The sequence below is a fragment of the Scophthalmus maximus genome, chromosome 10 (assembly GCF_022379125.1).
Source record: "Scophthalmus maximus strain ysfricsl-2021 chromosome 10, ASM2237912v1, whole genome shotgun sequence".
Lineage (NCBI taxonomy): Eukaryota > Metazoa > Chordata > Actinopteri > Pleuronectiformes > Scophthalmidae > Scophthalmus > Scophthalmus maximus.
In genome coordinates, this window is record NC_061524.1 from 25391862 (window position 1) to 25408269 (window position 16408).

Genomic DNA, 16408 nt, shown 5'->3' on the forward strand with positions numbered 1-16408 from the left:
TCTGGCCGGCCCGTAGAATGTGCAAATCTGAGAGAGGGAAGGAAAAGTTTTGAATTCCTCAATGATTTTGTAGAAAGGCGGCTTAGGATCATTATGTCAGCTTTATTGCAGGCGGATTAAGTGGAGTCTAGATGCTACGCCTTGTACACTGCCCTTTCACAATGTGAGCACTGTTCGTGTTAGAGTGAACTCACACTATTTTAACACCCTATAAGCCCTGTCTAAATATGAAGCCGTTTTAGCCATTAACATGAAAATCACACCACCGGGGCTACCGCTATAAGCCGAATCCTGTGACTGTATGTGGACAATGATCATGTTCTTACCACCAGATCAAATACATGAGAACTGCTTTTATGTCCCCAAGAAGCTTTAATGTTACCATTTGGTTAAAATTGCAATGCGAATGGATTTGATTAGAGGGCTGTATTATCAAAAACAACGACAACAACAACAATAACAATAACGACAAACTGGTGTCATTAAAGGGCGATGGCGTTGGCAAATTTCGAACTAAAACGCCATGATCTCTGTTTAATCAACACAACGCTGCGCATCGATATTCATTTGGAACAATACATTTTGTTGGTTTGAGAGGTGGCAGCGGGCAGGGGGCCAGGGCTGCGCCCAGCGTCCCAGAGGCGAGGCCGGGGACAGCATGGAGGGGGAGCGGCATCACACTGCAGTCTAGACCCGGACCAGCACCCAACACACACACCAGCGAGCCCGAGTAGTCTTTTTTAAGACGGCAGGTCCAGGGGAAAATCCAAAAGATTATAGGACTCTGTAATAATAATAATAACAATAATTATAATAATAATAATAATAAGGACTCTGTCATCTTTTAGAAAGCAAGAACATGATAATATATATGAAAAGCGAGAAAAAAAACAGAAGACCCTAATGTCTTCATTTTCCTCGCAAAAGGAAAAACAATAATAATGGATAGATACAAAAAACTTAAAAGTTACTACAAGGCGACTTCAAGAAAAACTACGAAAGTGCAAATGGACCCGCTTCTATTCAAAACGTGTATTCCCGTGTTGTAGTCATTGGTTGTCCATTTGTCACCCATTTAAAGCTCCCTCTGCCTCCCTCCCTCCCTTCCCGTCTCTGCTAAGCATCTCCAGTCTACATATCTTCTTTAGCTTTAACGAGCCTCGTTAAGATCGCAATAATATTCCACCCTCTAATTGCTCATTCCATTCACCAGATAGGCGAGCATTGGCTTGTGCCCGATGCGCGCGGTGCGGTGGGAGGGTTGCTGTGGAGATCGGAGACTCTGATAACCCCCCGTGCGTGCTGCACAAGTGGTGAAAGCCTTGCGTTACGTACTGGCTAATGATTGGCACGCTTGACAGTGATTGGCAGGGCTGCCATGACAACGCTACAACGACACCAAGAAGACCAATAGAAAAGGGAAACAAAATGTTTCAATGCTACACTCAACGGCGGATTTAGGGGGGAGATATTATGAGGCTGGTGTCATTAGGCGATAGCCATTGAATCATTCAATCTTTTTTACTTGCCGAATTTTTTCGGTTTTTCCTTTTTCTCGATAATTTTCCTTCTCTCTCAGGTCATTTCCATGGTTTTCAGATCCCCTTTAGAGCTTTATCCCTCCCATTTCTTCCTGCCAAACTTCGCTGATCGCCCTCTGCTCCTGGCGAACAGCGCTCCCACCACCAGGTCGCCAGAAGACTTGTCCATGTTTCAGCTACCGACCCTCAACTTCTCCCCGGAGCAGGTGGCGAGCGTCTGTGAGACGCTGGAGGAGACCGGGGACATCGAACGGCTGGGCCGCTTCCTCTGGTCCCTGCCTGTGGCTCCGGGAGCGTGCGAGGCGATCAACAAGCACGAGTCCATTCTGCGCGCCCGGGCCGTGGTGGCGTTCCACACGGGGAATTTCAGAGACCTCTACCACATCCTGGAGAACCACAAGTTCACCAAGGACTCGCACGGCAAACTGCAGGCCATGTGGCTGGAAGCACACTACCAGGAGGCCGAGAAACTCCGCGGTCGTCCCCTCGGACCAGTCGATAAGTACCGAGTGCGGAAGAAGTTTCCGCTGCCTCGGACCATCTGGGACGGCGAGCAGAAGACGCACTGTTTCAAAGAGCGGACACGGAGCCTGCTGAGGGAGTGGTACCTTCAGGACCCATATCCGAACCCCAGCAAGAAAAGGGAACTGGCTCAAGCCACTGGACTCACTCCTACACAGGTCGGAAACTGGTTTAAAAACCGGAGGCAACGAGACAGAGCCGCGGCAGCCAAAAACAGGTTGGTGATTTTGTCCGTCCTGTCAAAACCCTCACCACTCAAGAAGAATGTACGAAAGTTTGTCTAAAATGCATAAATTCAACAGAATAAGAGGATGTTTCATTTAACATGCTGGCGGAGATAGGCTGTCTAGGAAAAAGACGAGTCTGTAGCAGGGGGAGGGAGCTGGCTGCGGCGACATTTTTGTCATGAATTGGAATCAGAATAAACATCGCAAACATAATTCACGCTATTTAAATATGTCAAAGTAGGCTATGATTTGAAAATGTGTGAATATATTTGGGTTAAATCCTCTTCTAAAACATTATCGGAAGATAGCATATGCAACTTCATTCAACTTTACAGGTAATTTGCACAGAATAGGGCTGATCTGAAAACAGTAATAGTGGTAAACGCAAGCTTGACGTTCAAATAAGTCACAAAAAATACAATTACAATAATATCGTCACAAACGAGACTGCCGTTCATCTGTAGAAGTGATTGCGTAGTCCTTTCCACATGAAGCCAGCTTGTTTATTTTTTCCTGAAAAGTGAAATTATTGTAATAATGACAAAGTGTGTTAAATGTACATGGATACACACTGGACACACTTCACTTATTTATAGTATAACTATTATTTTCATTACAACAGTAACAGTAACAAAACAAACTGGACTGAAAAAGTCTTTATACCCATTTTGCCAAAATTTAAGTCTATTATGCCTTAATATTATTTTGACATTTTCATGTTATGCAAACAATTTTCAAATATCATTGTTTTTGTAACCTAAACTGTGGATTCATTTATTTAAGATACTTTGGATATGATAGCTACATTTATCATATGCTGTTGTGCATTTATGATTTTAACACCACATGTTACTTGTTGAAAAAGATGATCTCAAACGATAAAATAGATAGTATTGCTATTACTTGAATAAAATGAGCATGGATATTAAAAAGCATTCGCAGACAGGCTGTATTCATAACATTAAGTGTGGTATCATTCCAATGAAATGCTATAATTGATTAGAAAATACAGAGAGTATAAGCCATATGAACACTATTCTAATCTTTTTGCTAAATGAATAGATATATTTCCAGACTGACATTTATCCCGCCGTGATGGAGTTATTATCATGAGTGGATTGGAGATAAACATTTAGGATGATTGAAGTAACCTGGATCTCGATGCCACTCATCCATATACTTCCGTCAGACTGAAATACATCTGTGTTAAAGCATCACGACATTTCGCATTTGTATTAGGCTTGGTTTTTATATGAATGAATAATAATAATTTGGTTGCACGAGTGCAGTACCGGGGCTTTATAAGATAAATAAAACTGTGGAGGAATTAAGAAAAAAATAATGAATAAATAATAAATGTAGGCAACCAGAACCAGTATAAAAACACAATAGTTCCAGACTGCTGTTGTAAAGAATACTATCAAACTGCTTTGAGGAAAAACACTAAGTTGGATTTAAAGCTTATTTTTTTCCGTGGTGATATGACACGTCATTTAAATCTCACATTTCTGTTGTGCGTGTTGATCGGGCTTACTTTTGCAGATAAACAGACCACAAGAAACATACAAAAAATCTCATTACATTTCTTCCAACATTTGGTAGTCTAAATAGTGCTTTGTTTTGTTCCCTGAAATCTGGCTATTTGATAAAAGCATGCATGCATGGCTGAGGCCGGCAGGGGGAAAGAAAAGCCAGTTTGAACCCCCTATTTTGCAAGAGGAGGAGGGGAAGGGGCACATTCTCAGGTCTAATTGCCATTTTTCTCTCTCTTTTCCCCCCTTTTTTTTTACCTCCCCTTCCTCGCTTCTTTTCTTCTCCAGGCTCCAGCACCAAGCAATAGGACCGAGCGGTATGAGGTCCCTCTCAGAGGCCGGTCTCACCCCTCACAGCTCGGCAGAGTCGCCATCAACCGCGGCCAGCCCCACCACCAGCGTTTCCAGTATGACAGAGAGAGTTGATACTGGGACGTCCATTCTGTCCGTCACATCCAGTGACTCGGAGTGCGATGTATGATACGGAGTAAAAAAACACACAAAAACAAACAAAAAGAGAAATATTTACAGGGAAATGGACCTGAGAGGAAGAAAAAAAGACTTGTGAAATATCGCGGATGAAAAAAGGACTAAATATTAAAATTAAAAAGAGATAAAAGCACGTCATTCTTTTTCTAATTAAAAGCGCTTTCAAAGGACCCACGCTTCCCCCTCCTCTTCATACCCCCACACCACTACTTGCATGACGTTTTTTACTTTTTATTTTTTTAATTTTGTATTCAGGGAAAATAACCTGAATGCAAGGTTTTCCATCAGGAGCATCGACCAGAGGGAATAAAAACAGATCGTCTTGGTGTCTCGTCGCCCAACCCCCCCCCCCCCCCATCCGTTTTTAGTCCAAGTGATAATGATGACGGTGAAGCAGCCGCCATGCAGACAAGATGCAATCCTGTTTTTACTTTGTGTTCATCAGACAATCATTTTAAGTCGTACGCACCTTTTTAAATTCATCGCTGTAACTGCCTGTGTGGGGTATATGGTCAAAAAATGTCGAACGGAATCGTTTATGACTGTATCAGATTTTTATTTTCAAAATTTTATATTGAATTATGTATATCTCAAATAATGCGATCATTCTCCCGGTCTGTAATATACGTGTAGAAATATGCTTGTACATAATTATTGCTCTGTCCCATCTCATCCTCTTTTCTATCCCTTCCTCACTTTTCTTGACTTGGTGTTCCTACATAAAATATTTGTCAAAACTTACAACTGAAGTGCTCTAGGCGTTTTTGTTGCTGATGACAACATTTGTGTTGATAATGACAGATGCAACAAGTAAAAAAAAGAAGAAAAAGTTAACCTTATTACAACATTTATTCAAGCCTACAGGCTGACCCCTCGTGTCCTCTTTGCCGCAGGGTCACACAAAGCACTTATTTACATTGTCCATTTTCAATGTTTCTCTCTTATGTGGTTACGATGTTAATTTGCCATGCAGTTCTAAATCAAATACAGTATTCAATTTGCTATATCTCTTTGCATCATGTCTGTGTCTCCACCCGAGGAGTGGCTAAACGCATGTTCATATTGGGCCATTAATGGATTGTGGAGGCATCAATGCTCATCATGGCTTATGCCATTTATAGTTTTATTTTGGGAGTTAACTCAGGCTTAAAATATTATATATCCTACTTTTGTGAATTGTTGTGTATTTTAAGGGGGCAAAATTAATGCTTTAATTACAATGTTATAGATTTTATTGTGAAGTTATATTTTACCCCATTCTTTTTATCATTACGCCCGTGGTTCAAACCCATGTGATGTGGGTAAAATCGCTATTTGACTGCCTCAAATTTTGGCAAATGTCATCGCCATGCAGCTCTTAAATTGTGAGTGCTCTTTCCCCTTTTGTTTACCGTTGCCAGTGAATACAGAAATTAAGTAAACGCGCCATTAAATGGGCTAATCACGATGGGACTCCTCCCCTGTCCCAATCTCCCATTGTGGTCCATTGAAAAGAGCTTTTCTTCCACGGACGACAACCATTTCCCCTCAGAAAAGGGCTTTCTCTCCTTCAGTCCCGTTCCACCTAAATCCCCAACCAATTATAAGACTAGGGCAGATTTGCTTTAGGACAGTTGCAGGAGCTATAGTTTTGGTGGAAACACTTGCGCAAAGATTTCTGCTTCCGAGAAGCAGTGCCGAGGATCTCCCCTTGTAAACATGGCCCTTTATCAACTGCTGGCAACTATTTAATACACATCGAGGCTCTATGTGAATTGCAGTCATGTCTTTTGCAACAGAAAGTAGGACAGGCGCCGCTGTTCGGTTCAGGGGGACTGCAGGATTGTTAGTAAGTGGAAACCGGAGTGAAAGACACAGCGGCGACCTACGTAGCGCCAACATGACAGATTTGTCTCTGATTTTCAGAAGGCACCTGCAACTGAAACGGTGCCGTGTCAATTTCCTTTAGGCCTGCTGTGCTGACAGGAGTGAATAAGATGTTTGGATTATTTCCCAGGGTGTTTGGCAATTTAATAATAAGTCTGTACGCCTAAATATGATTGTGTGCAGTGAGGTTGTAATGGGACATTTAACATTTAGAATACAGACCTGGAAACAAACCAGTATTCAAAATGAGATTGTTTTCACTCGTCAATGGAATGGTTGCTAAGTTATAAACAAAGAAGGCCATGCTTACGGGCGAGGAAAAAGCGAAACATTAGCGCACAAAAGTTGTCATGTAAATTATTTATTTTATTGTCATAAAATTAAATTATATCTGTTGAATCTGAGCTGAACAACAAAAGTTGAAGTGTTTATATTGTACACTTGTACACTTGATGTAGATACTTTATGTCCCATTTTCTGCATGAATGTTACAAGTCTCCAATAAGCTATCTGCATGCATATGCCCCCCCCCCCCATACCTATAAAAACACAAAAACAAGTGTGCCAAAATCTTCAGCCATATGACTCAATAGGGCTGTGATCCCGAAATAGCCAAGGCCACGAGGCAGTCTAACACAACGATCAGCTCCCTGCATTGCTGAGAAAAAAACATTTCCCGCCGAACAGATTGTATTTACATTTACTCAATTGACAGACGCCTTTATACAAGGCGACATGCAAATGAGGGAGTACAGTACAGTAGGAGACCCCGAAGTACACACTAAGCGATAAATCTATTCAGCAGGACAAAATGTAGGTAGTGTGGTAAGATAAAGAAGTGCACCGCAGGTGCACAGTAAGTGCAACTGACGCATGTTAGGGCATTAGCGGTGTCGGAAGAGTGAGTTTCCAAGGAGTTCTTGAAGATATAGAGGAACGACCCGGTGTCCCACTATAGGGAACCCCACAACAGCAACCGTCTGGACTGTGATTGCCCTGTGTGCTGGGTTGGCGACGATGTTCCTTGGAGGGACGCAGTGGCAGTCGATTGCAGACGAAGTACATCTGTATCATATTTTCCACCCAATACGGGTCTTAAATCGGCCTACCAGGGACAGATAGACGCTATCAACCATGGCACCGCCGCACCAGACCGTTATCATACACCCCCACCTCTCCATTTACGCACTCCACAAATTTTATTTGCTGTGACAAGTCCCGACTATGATTGAGATTGAATTAATCGTAAACTGAAGAGCATTTTATCGGCAAAGGAGGACACGGGGATTAGGGCTATATCTGTGTGATGGAGCCACAGATAGGAACTCATGAATACAAAACAGGCGCGGAATGGGCTTCATTTGAGCAAAGCTACGTTCATTAAAACCAAATCTCTGGAAATATGTAAACATGCAGATATAAATTTAACTCACTAGAGGAACAGCAGATAACAAATAACAAAGTTTTATTTAAAAATGAATTAAAATGTCAGCTAAAGATACAATCTTTGCAGTCGCTTTTTACACAATTCCAAGCCTCCGTTGTGCTTGCACTTCATAACAAATTGATTCCCATATGGGCAACACCAAACCATGGTTTAAAGAAGCAGAAGGTATTCCAGGCGAGGATATGATACCGGAGACACATACTGAAGTCAATACTAATTTAATATCCCAATGATTTCACATCAAAGTAACCACGTAAATGAAAAGCATGAAAACAGGTACGTGATTGTCCTTGGTGTTAACATATGTAGGCCAGAGTGGCAAAAAGTGCTGGAAGTGTGAGTCTATCTGTTGCTGGCTGGGGTCATTAACAGTGGGGGAGCTCTTGTTCGTGATCTGTCAACTCAAATATGGATCACAAGACAAAGGAACTTAGCGAGGAGTAATCTGTGTGTGTGATACTTTCATGAGAGTAAACGAGAATGTGAGACAAGTGCGATAACCATGGAGACTCACATGTTTATGCTGGGTTTTTTGCCTTTCTGAAGTTGTTCCTTATTTATCTGTGCAAGTGTGTCAAACGAGATATGCATGCAGCATCAAGCTGGACGTCAAAAACCCAAGTTTTGTATGCCTCTTATATTTAAAGTGCAGAAAGGAGGAGAAAAGGACGAAGGAAGCCTCTCCCGAAAATATAACTCATTTGCGTTGATAGGTGTTTGCGTCGTAATGATCCGTTCAAAGGTCATAGTTTATTTACTATTCCCTAACCACAACATCGCGAATTACGGAGTTAATGCAGTGTCAGTCGAACAGGAAGAAGGAGTGGGGCTATTAGGTTGGAGTATAGTGGTGAGAAATACTTGCCCTGCCCTTTTTTCTTCTCGGATTTCACCGGTTAACTGAACACAACTTTCCTATTGATGTGTATTCATGCAGCACCCGAAGTTCCCTATAGCCCTCACCAGCCCGGTTGTCAGTGCATGAGCGGGACCCTTTGGACTAAACTTCCTTCAGCAGACAGGACACAGGGCTGCGGCATTCCTCTTGACGTGTACTATAAGTTATATGAACATCACCGGCAATTCTGTGTTTTTACACGGAGAGCTACACACAACCACTCCTAAAGGCCCAAAACAACCGTGTCCGCATTCATTACAAATTAAATCCATCTAAGCATCACCATTAAATCACATCTGCAACACAGTCTAGAGTAAAGCAAATAGATAGAGTTCTTTTTACGTTTGTAATATTAAAGAGGCAAGGTGAATTTTAAAAAAGAGATATACACCAATAAACGCTTTTATTGAAATGGCTAATGGCTCAGATAGATTCTACTGTATAATCTTGTGTAGCTGCAAGAAGGTAAATGTCGTCAGATGTGTGACATCCGGACTTTTTCCTCTAATTTCGATTTTGTGTCCGTGACAAAGGTGTGTGAATTATGCGATTTTACCAGTGTCAGCCGCCACGCACCTGTATGTAACTTGGAGGTCGCACAAGGCGGGAGGCAGTGGCACAAGATCAGCGTCGTATAAGCTTTCATTAGCCTATATGCAGGCTTCCGTATCGGCAGATGGGATCATTCTTCATTGTCAGGTTGGGAGGTGTGTGTGTGTGTGGTGGGGTGTGTGTCAAGAAATACTTCAGTCTAATGCTCATTAGTGTAGACTGCCATTGCAGAAAACCTCATCTTTTTAAAACAAGCATAACATGAAAGCAACCCAACACTGGCTTACTCAAGCGAATAACCACCAAGTGCACGCGCGCCAACGCACGCGTATAGCCTCGCACGCACAGCGCCTCTAGAGCCCGTGTGTGTGTGTGTGTGTGTGTGTGTGTTAGGGTAGGGGCTCTTGGTGCAGGCTGTGATCTCTCGCCTACTGCACACCGAGTGGACAGAGGGCTGAGCAGCTTAAGTAGAGCCCGAGCACCTGTGTTTTCTACCGCCGTTCTCAAGCCTTCTTAGCATGGCACAGCACTGGACAGCACTGATGTGTGCGCCGGGGACCCGCGCCGTGAACAAGCAGAGATCGCATACGACAAGTGCCCGGAATAAAAGGGAAGGATGAGGGAGTTTATCTTCGGCATGATGCTACAAAAGATGATTAAACCTGAAATCCTGCTTATGGGTATACTTTTTCAGTCATGTTTTGGTTAAAGATTATTACTGATGGACTTAAACGACTCTTGCAACACGACGTTTTACAATCAAATTAAGGAATCATACCTTATTAATACAAAGGAGGTAATTAAAAGTTACAGCGAATGTAGACGGAAGTGTCTCTAGTGCAATTGTAGTATATACTTTCAAGGACATTTTTTTTTAAAGCAGAAAACTAGCTCTGTAAAAACCGCCATAGTATGTTTCTTAAGTTAAACTCTACAGTCCTATTGCGTCTCATCTCTGCTGTCACTCATTTTAAAAATAGTTCCACATGTTTCCGAGAACACCTTGCTGTTTTTTCATTTGTCAAAAAATCCCCACTCATACTCTTTTCGGACTTGGTGCGTTTTGGCGACTCACCACCTCTTACTTCCACTTCTCCTTCCATGCACTGGTAATTGTTCCCCAGTCTGATACTGAAGGCTATTGTCTGTCAGCTGGAGCTCCTGCTTGCCCTGGTACAGAAAGCACCGAATGAACCTCTCACACATATACGCCCCTCATCTTTTCTTTAACAATTACATTTTGGGACGTTAAAAAAAAGAAGTTTTTAACCGTTTATTTTTTTGTTTTTTAACTGTTCAAACGTGATTCGGCCTACATTCCCCCAACGCCCATTAAATCTGTACGTCTTAAATGTAAATAAAAATAAATCAGATGGATGAGTTTATTTCTCTAAATTTCCAGTAAAAAAAAAAAATTGGAATAAAGACTCAAGACAGGCTAATTTGGGATAAAAGTAAAACTGAATTGCAACTGAATTGTTTTTAGAAAATTACATTTTAAAAAAAAATCCAAAATCCACCAACAGATTTTGTTTTATACAATTCGCCTCAAAGTGGTGTGTTATATATGATGTTTGGGGCTTTTCTGACGATAAAACCTCGGGAGAAATCACAATGGTATCATGTATCATGGTCTGACCATAAGCATATATGAAGCATATATCAATGATTGGCTCTATATGTGACACACCTAAAAAGCGTCGGCTGAGTAAAGCCTGCCTGGTGACACGCCTCATTTTTGTGCCAATGCACTGAACAAAAGGTCAGCGATTGATTGGTGAAGGGAACTCAAAGCCTGCCAGACTGGAGGCCGAGCAGAGCAGAGCCAAACGTGTTCCTTGATTGCCATCTAGTGGAATATTAGTGGAAAACCATGTCATTTAAAACGGTTCCTCTTACATCTGGTGTCTCGGAAGAGGAAAGTAAAGAGTACCAAATTCCAGATGCTTGACAGTTGTCCTGCTAAAAAGCTTGTTTTATGGCTGCGGCATTAGGCTACAAGTAATTGAAGTTTTCTTATGAGTTACTTTATATGTATTTCATTCATTTCGGCCTGAAACGCGGTGTCTTTTGAAAAGTGTTTGTGCTTGAACGATGTCTCAACACGGTTTCTGCTGATGGAGTGTTTTGTTAGTGGCTTTACTCCACTAGTGAGAGCACGGTTGGGCTACAGCAGAGAGACAACCCATCCCATCAGTGCTCCAACCGAAGCCTGGTCCATGGCCCTCTTCCTTGAGCTCTAGTTCATTTCGGTGTAGGCACGAACATAGGCTACATACACAGGCTTGCACCACAGGGACAACTGCTGGCCAGTTAAGTCATGCTTCCCTCACACATACACATTGTGTATAGCTACTGTACAGGGCACATGCATTAAAGTTTCATTGCATGAAAGTCAAATGATGTTGGAACACTAAACCAGCTTCTCCATTTAGTGCTAGATCAAGGATTCTGATGCCAGAGAGTGTAATGGAACCCCTGATCCCTGGTTAATTTTTCAAAACTGATACCCTGAGTCTGACTGAGGTAGCCAAGGAGCCAAGTGACTGCCTGGTGTGTGTGCGTGTATCTGTGTGTGTGTGTGTGAGAGAGATGGTGGCGAGGGGGAAGGGGGGCGTAATGGTGTCCGCTGGGGCACAGCCTTTTAGAGTTTAACTCCCCTTTTTGGAGAGCAGGGGCAAGGGGGAGGGAGAGGACAGAGAGCAGGCAATGAGAAGGTTTCACTGTAAATGGGCAGTAAAATGCTTCCGGCAACTAGGCCTGAATCCACCATTAAATCATTGCAAGAGATGGGGATGTCAGCATGTTACATGCCATAACCAATAACTTTTTCATTTCCCCCACTTTGTACCCACACATATATCCTAAAATGGTTTCAGCCTGATTTCAGCATTAAATGAGTGTATAAATAACCATTACTGAGGGTCTGAGTAGTCAATTTAAAGTTCCACCAGCTCATTGGTTAGATGGAGCTGAATATCTAATATTCACAGCCTTATTAGCTAATTTAGCCTGGAGGTGAAAAAATGAACCATGGGAGGAATTGATTTGATCTATGTTTTTTAAAGCCTGTGCATTATATAAGTCAAAGGGGCCATGAATATTAATTGCAAGATTAATAAAAAAGTTGAATATACATAAACACAGGCAATAAAGCATGCTGTAGTCTGCATACGATTTGAATGAACATGTCTGCAGCTAAATTATATTTTCCTAATTTAGATTTTCCATTGTTCACTTCCCTCCTCACATATTCAGCTTCATTTATCCAACTGAAAGGTTTTACTTGTTATAGCTGCTCTTGGATGGAGATTAACCATGTGGAAAAAATGGTCAAGGTTTATTGAAATTCCTGTTTCAAATCATCCCTTCACATCCATTGTCTATGAGTGCATTTACTTTACAGTTTCATGTAAGATGTAGCTTACTAGTTAATAACTGAGCTCCAGAGGCCCTCAGCTGAGGCTAGTAGTTTTGTCCGACCACTTTTTCTATTTTTAATATGTTCCTGTACATGAGTTGGTCGTGGAGTATCTTTAAAGCGCCTCTTTTAAAACGGCCCCTGTCCCGAGGTAGCCTCCAAAACACATGCATTATTTAAGCATGCACCAGCCTTGTCCTCCACACTCCCGTTACTCGGTCCAGTTCAGCAAGCAGCTGCAGTTGCACAGCTCCCACAAGAGCCTGGCGGGGAGAAATAAAACATGGCCTGAGTGTTCAGAGCTCAGAGACAAGATGTATGACTATGAAGATGGAGAAAGGGAAAGCAGTTACAGGTCAAAACATTGAATATCCCTCACAAGTTACCATTGGTACTGAAGTTGAGACGTCTTTATTTTGTTATAAGAAGTTATTTGAAGCTATTTTTTTGAAGTAATTTACTCTGGTAGGGTAAAAACAATTAAACAGACACATCAGTGAACTGAATCTATGTATTAATTAATGATATTAATTTACTAAATTACCAAAGTAAAGTATTAAGTAAAATTACACACACACACGCACGCACGCACACACACACACACAACAACCAACTCTCATTCCCCAAAGCACACACACAAACATGGTCACACCAAGAACAGACACCACTGAGTTGAGCCAGTTCTGCTGTTATTCAGTTATGATAGTCATTTATCTTCTTCAAGAGGGGAGGGGGAGAACAGGCCATGGGTGTGATGAGTCTTTTGTGATGCAGATGGCTTGGTGACGGTTGGTGTAGATGTCACTGAACATGAAGTATGTTACACTGCCATCTAGTGATCTATAAAAGGTGATCTATAACTCGCACCTGAAAAAAATCATGTTTTTACCAGATTGCAAACCTTTATATACTGAAATAATTCACTAACTTTATTTTATATAATTCATTCATAACAAATCGAAGGACTGTTTGACTGAGGATAGCTTTTTCAGCATGCTGACATTTGTGAAAGTTTTGCAGAAATCAGCATGTAACTTCCCAATTATCAGCCTACTGCCGTGTTACTGAGAAACACGACAGAACAAATTATTAATTGAAATTAAGTTCATATTGAATTTGGTACTGTTGGGGCAAGGATATTGAAGGGAAAAAATCCCAAAAATTAAATAATGAATGAATGGCTAATGGTGATTTCATTATGAGCCCAATAACTTTTTATCAAAGGAGATATTTTTAGTGGGCTGAATTTGATGATTATTATTCTGCCATTATAGCATGATTGTCAACAGAAATACAGGAATCAGTTTGTAGCACAATTTAAAGACAAATGTGATTCATTGACATTGTTAGCTAGTATTGTGATGTCACATGGCTATATATTAATATACAGTCCTACAGTCAGTACCCATTTGAATATCAAATTAAACGTCATAGGGTTTATTAAACACCATAATAAAAAACTCGCCTGCAATCGTTATATATAATATTCTTTCACAAATACCTCCACTTTGCCTTTGAGCTAGGCACCCTCATCCCATATTCTCCACATTCATTCTAGCTATAAATAGCAATACATTTCAGGACTCAGGAATTATTTTCATCTTTGCCTTAATGTTCTTTAATCACAAGTCATGCCATAACAAAAGAGCTGTCTTCCTTTATCCACAAGGGGTCATCACAAGCTCAAGTTTAAAAAAAATTCCATTTAATTCATGAAATGATAAGATAGAAGCAAAATAATAACAATAAAAATAATAATAATAATAACTGAAAGAAAATATTCAAAAGAGTATCTCTCATAAAGAATGTTTCACATGTAAAACTATTGTATATACTGTTCAATTGTACACAGCCTTTTCTGTTTTTCTATGCAAGCTACTGATGGTATTCATTGCTGCCAGTTCCATTCTAGGTACATGTGTGAAGTCAATCGGCAATACATTAAAAATGGTATATACAGAAGCTTTAAGGTCACTGACACATACCCCCTCCTTTAAGCCTGCCTCTCATTGAGTAGTGAAATTATACCCATGGCATGTTTTCTGCATTTCTCACTACAAATTGCTTTGGCTGAAAACCAGGAGCATTTGAAATGCAGTGGAGAAGCTAATCAAGCAGCAAGTGAATGTCAACAAAGCAAAAGAAACTTAAAGCAGTTGCCACTGCTGTGAGTGGAAAAAAGAAAAGAAAAAAACAGGACAGCTTTGAAACTAGTCTAGTGTAAGTCATCAGGAGGAATGAGACAGATGGGAGGACTGAGAGGAGAGAGCAGTAGCTATTTCTTTTGTGTCATTTTTCATGGTCACTTAAAGTAATATGAGAACACACAAACTGAACAAGAATTTGAAAGACATGTATGATTATTGTACTGACATAACCACAATTAATAATGTATCAGTTATCATGTCACCACATCCCTTTCAATCCCCCAGACATGCACATTTTTTCCGTCTCTCCAGGATTATCAGTCTGCTCTGAGAAGCAACAACACATCGTACACATGAGGTATTTCTGCAGGTGACTTTTTCTCCCTTAATTCGGCTTGACCCAGGATTAATTGTACATAGGGTATAAATGTACCTGGGTCAGCTTTCTTTAACAGGACAAAAGTGACAAAATCTGAAAGTGCTCTAATTGTCCTTTGGCTCAGACTGGGTGTAAGATGTATGAATTTAGAGGCAATCTGTGTCACCTTTTCGGTTATTTGTTTATAATAACATGCAGTTACACTTACTGATCACTATGTGAAAGCAGTGTTTAGCTCAAACAGGGCATGTCAGTGTTTTGCTGCCTTCCGGTTAATTATGGAGAAAACAAAATACTACAAATCTACACCCTACTAAGTGGAATGAATACAATGTGGCCGAGTGTGTTCGTTAGGAATGTGAGGGGAAGTTTATGGTTTCATGGGCATCTATATCTCAAGTCACTTGGTGTTTATTGTTGACACATCATCATATAAATGGGTTCATGTTTATGTTTAGCAGACATTCATTACTATCATTATTTTACATTTTTGTTGGTATGGTTACAACATTTGCATCTCTGGTGCAGGGAATGTATGTAAAAGGCCACAAGTCACAAGAGCTTGCTTCATTTCCTTCTTTTTTTTTCTTCTTTTTTTTTCTTTCGAGATGACTTTTACGAGACGACAGAGGATTAGAGGGTGATAAAAGGAATATTTTTTCATCTGACCAAGTGGCCATACTGTTATTGGCCATCTGACTGTGATGGGTATTAAACTTATAAGCCTACAATGTACCTTTAATGAAAACATTGAGCCCTCTTTCATTTTTCAGCCAAATACCAACATTAAATTGTGCTCACTGTGTGCTGAGACAGCGGTCTGGCAGGTTGAACCCGTTAGTGTGTTTAGCTAGAAACAGATGAAAGACCATGCACTGTAAACACTAAGACAGACAGGCCTAGTGTGCACAACCAACACTAATACTGATTGATCAAAGTTCCCTTCATCCAATCCAGAGCTGAGGCAGACAAACCCAGAGAGGGATATGGATTTGTTTTATAACCTTCCATTCCTTAAACCACAAATAGATATTAAATTAAGTTGTGTAATGGTGTTAAAGGTATTTTCCCTCTCTCATTATTATATGAGTACTACGACCCCTTTCCATTAAATACTGAGAGAACATTTAGAACAAGAAAACAAAAATAAATCAAGTTCACAATTTCTAATTGAATCTAATTCAATTCAATTTTATTTGTATAGCGCCAAATCACAACATACATTTGTTTACATAGTAAGGTTGGGACCCCAAAAATATTACAGAGAAAACCAACAGCTCCCACAATGGGCAGCACTGGGGTGAGAGGAGAGAGATGGGGGAGAGAGGAGACACATATATGCAATGTTATTATTATTATTATGATGATGATGATGATGATGATGATG

General features: G+C 40.8%; 1 protein-coding gene across 1 annotated transcript; it reads left to right on the plus strand.

Annotated features, from left to right (window-relative positions):
• The first annotated feature begins 1444 nt into the window (after nt 1-1444).
• Nucleotides 1445-5317, plus strand: six3a (SIX homeobox 3a). Its single transcript, XM_035607007.2, has 2 exons — nt 1445-2280; nt 4111-5317. The coding sequence occupies exons 1-2, from the start codon at nt 1589-1591 to the stop codon at nt 4301-4303; spliced, it is 885 nt and encodes a 294-aa protein (XP_035462900.1). The 5' UTR covers nt 1445-1588; the 3' UTR covers nt 4304-5317.
• The last annotated feature ends 11091 nt before the right edge of the window (nt 5318-16408 follow it).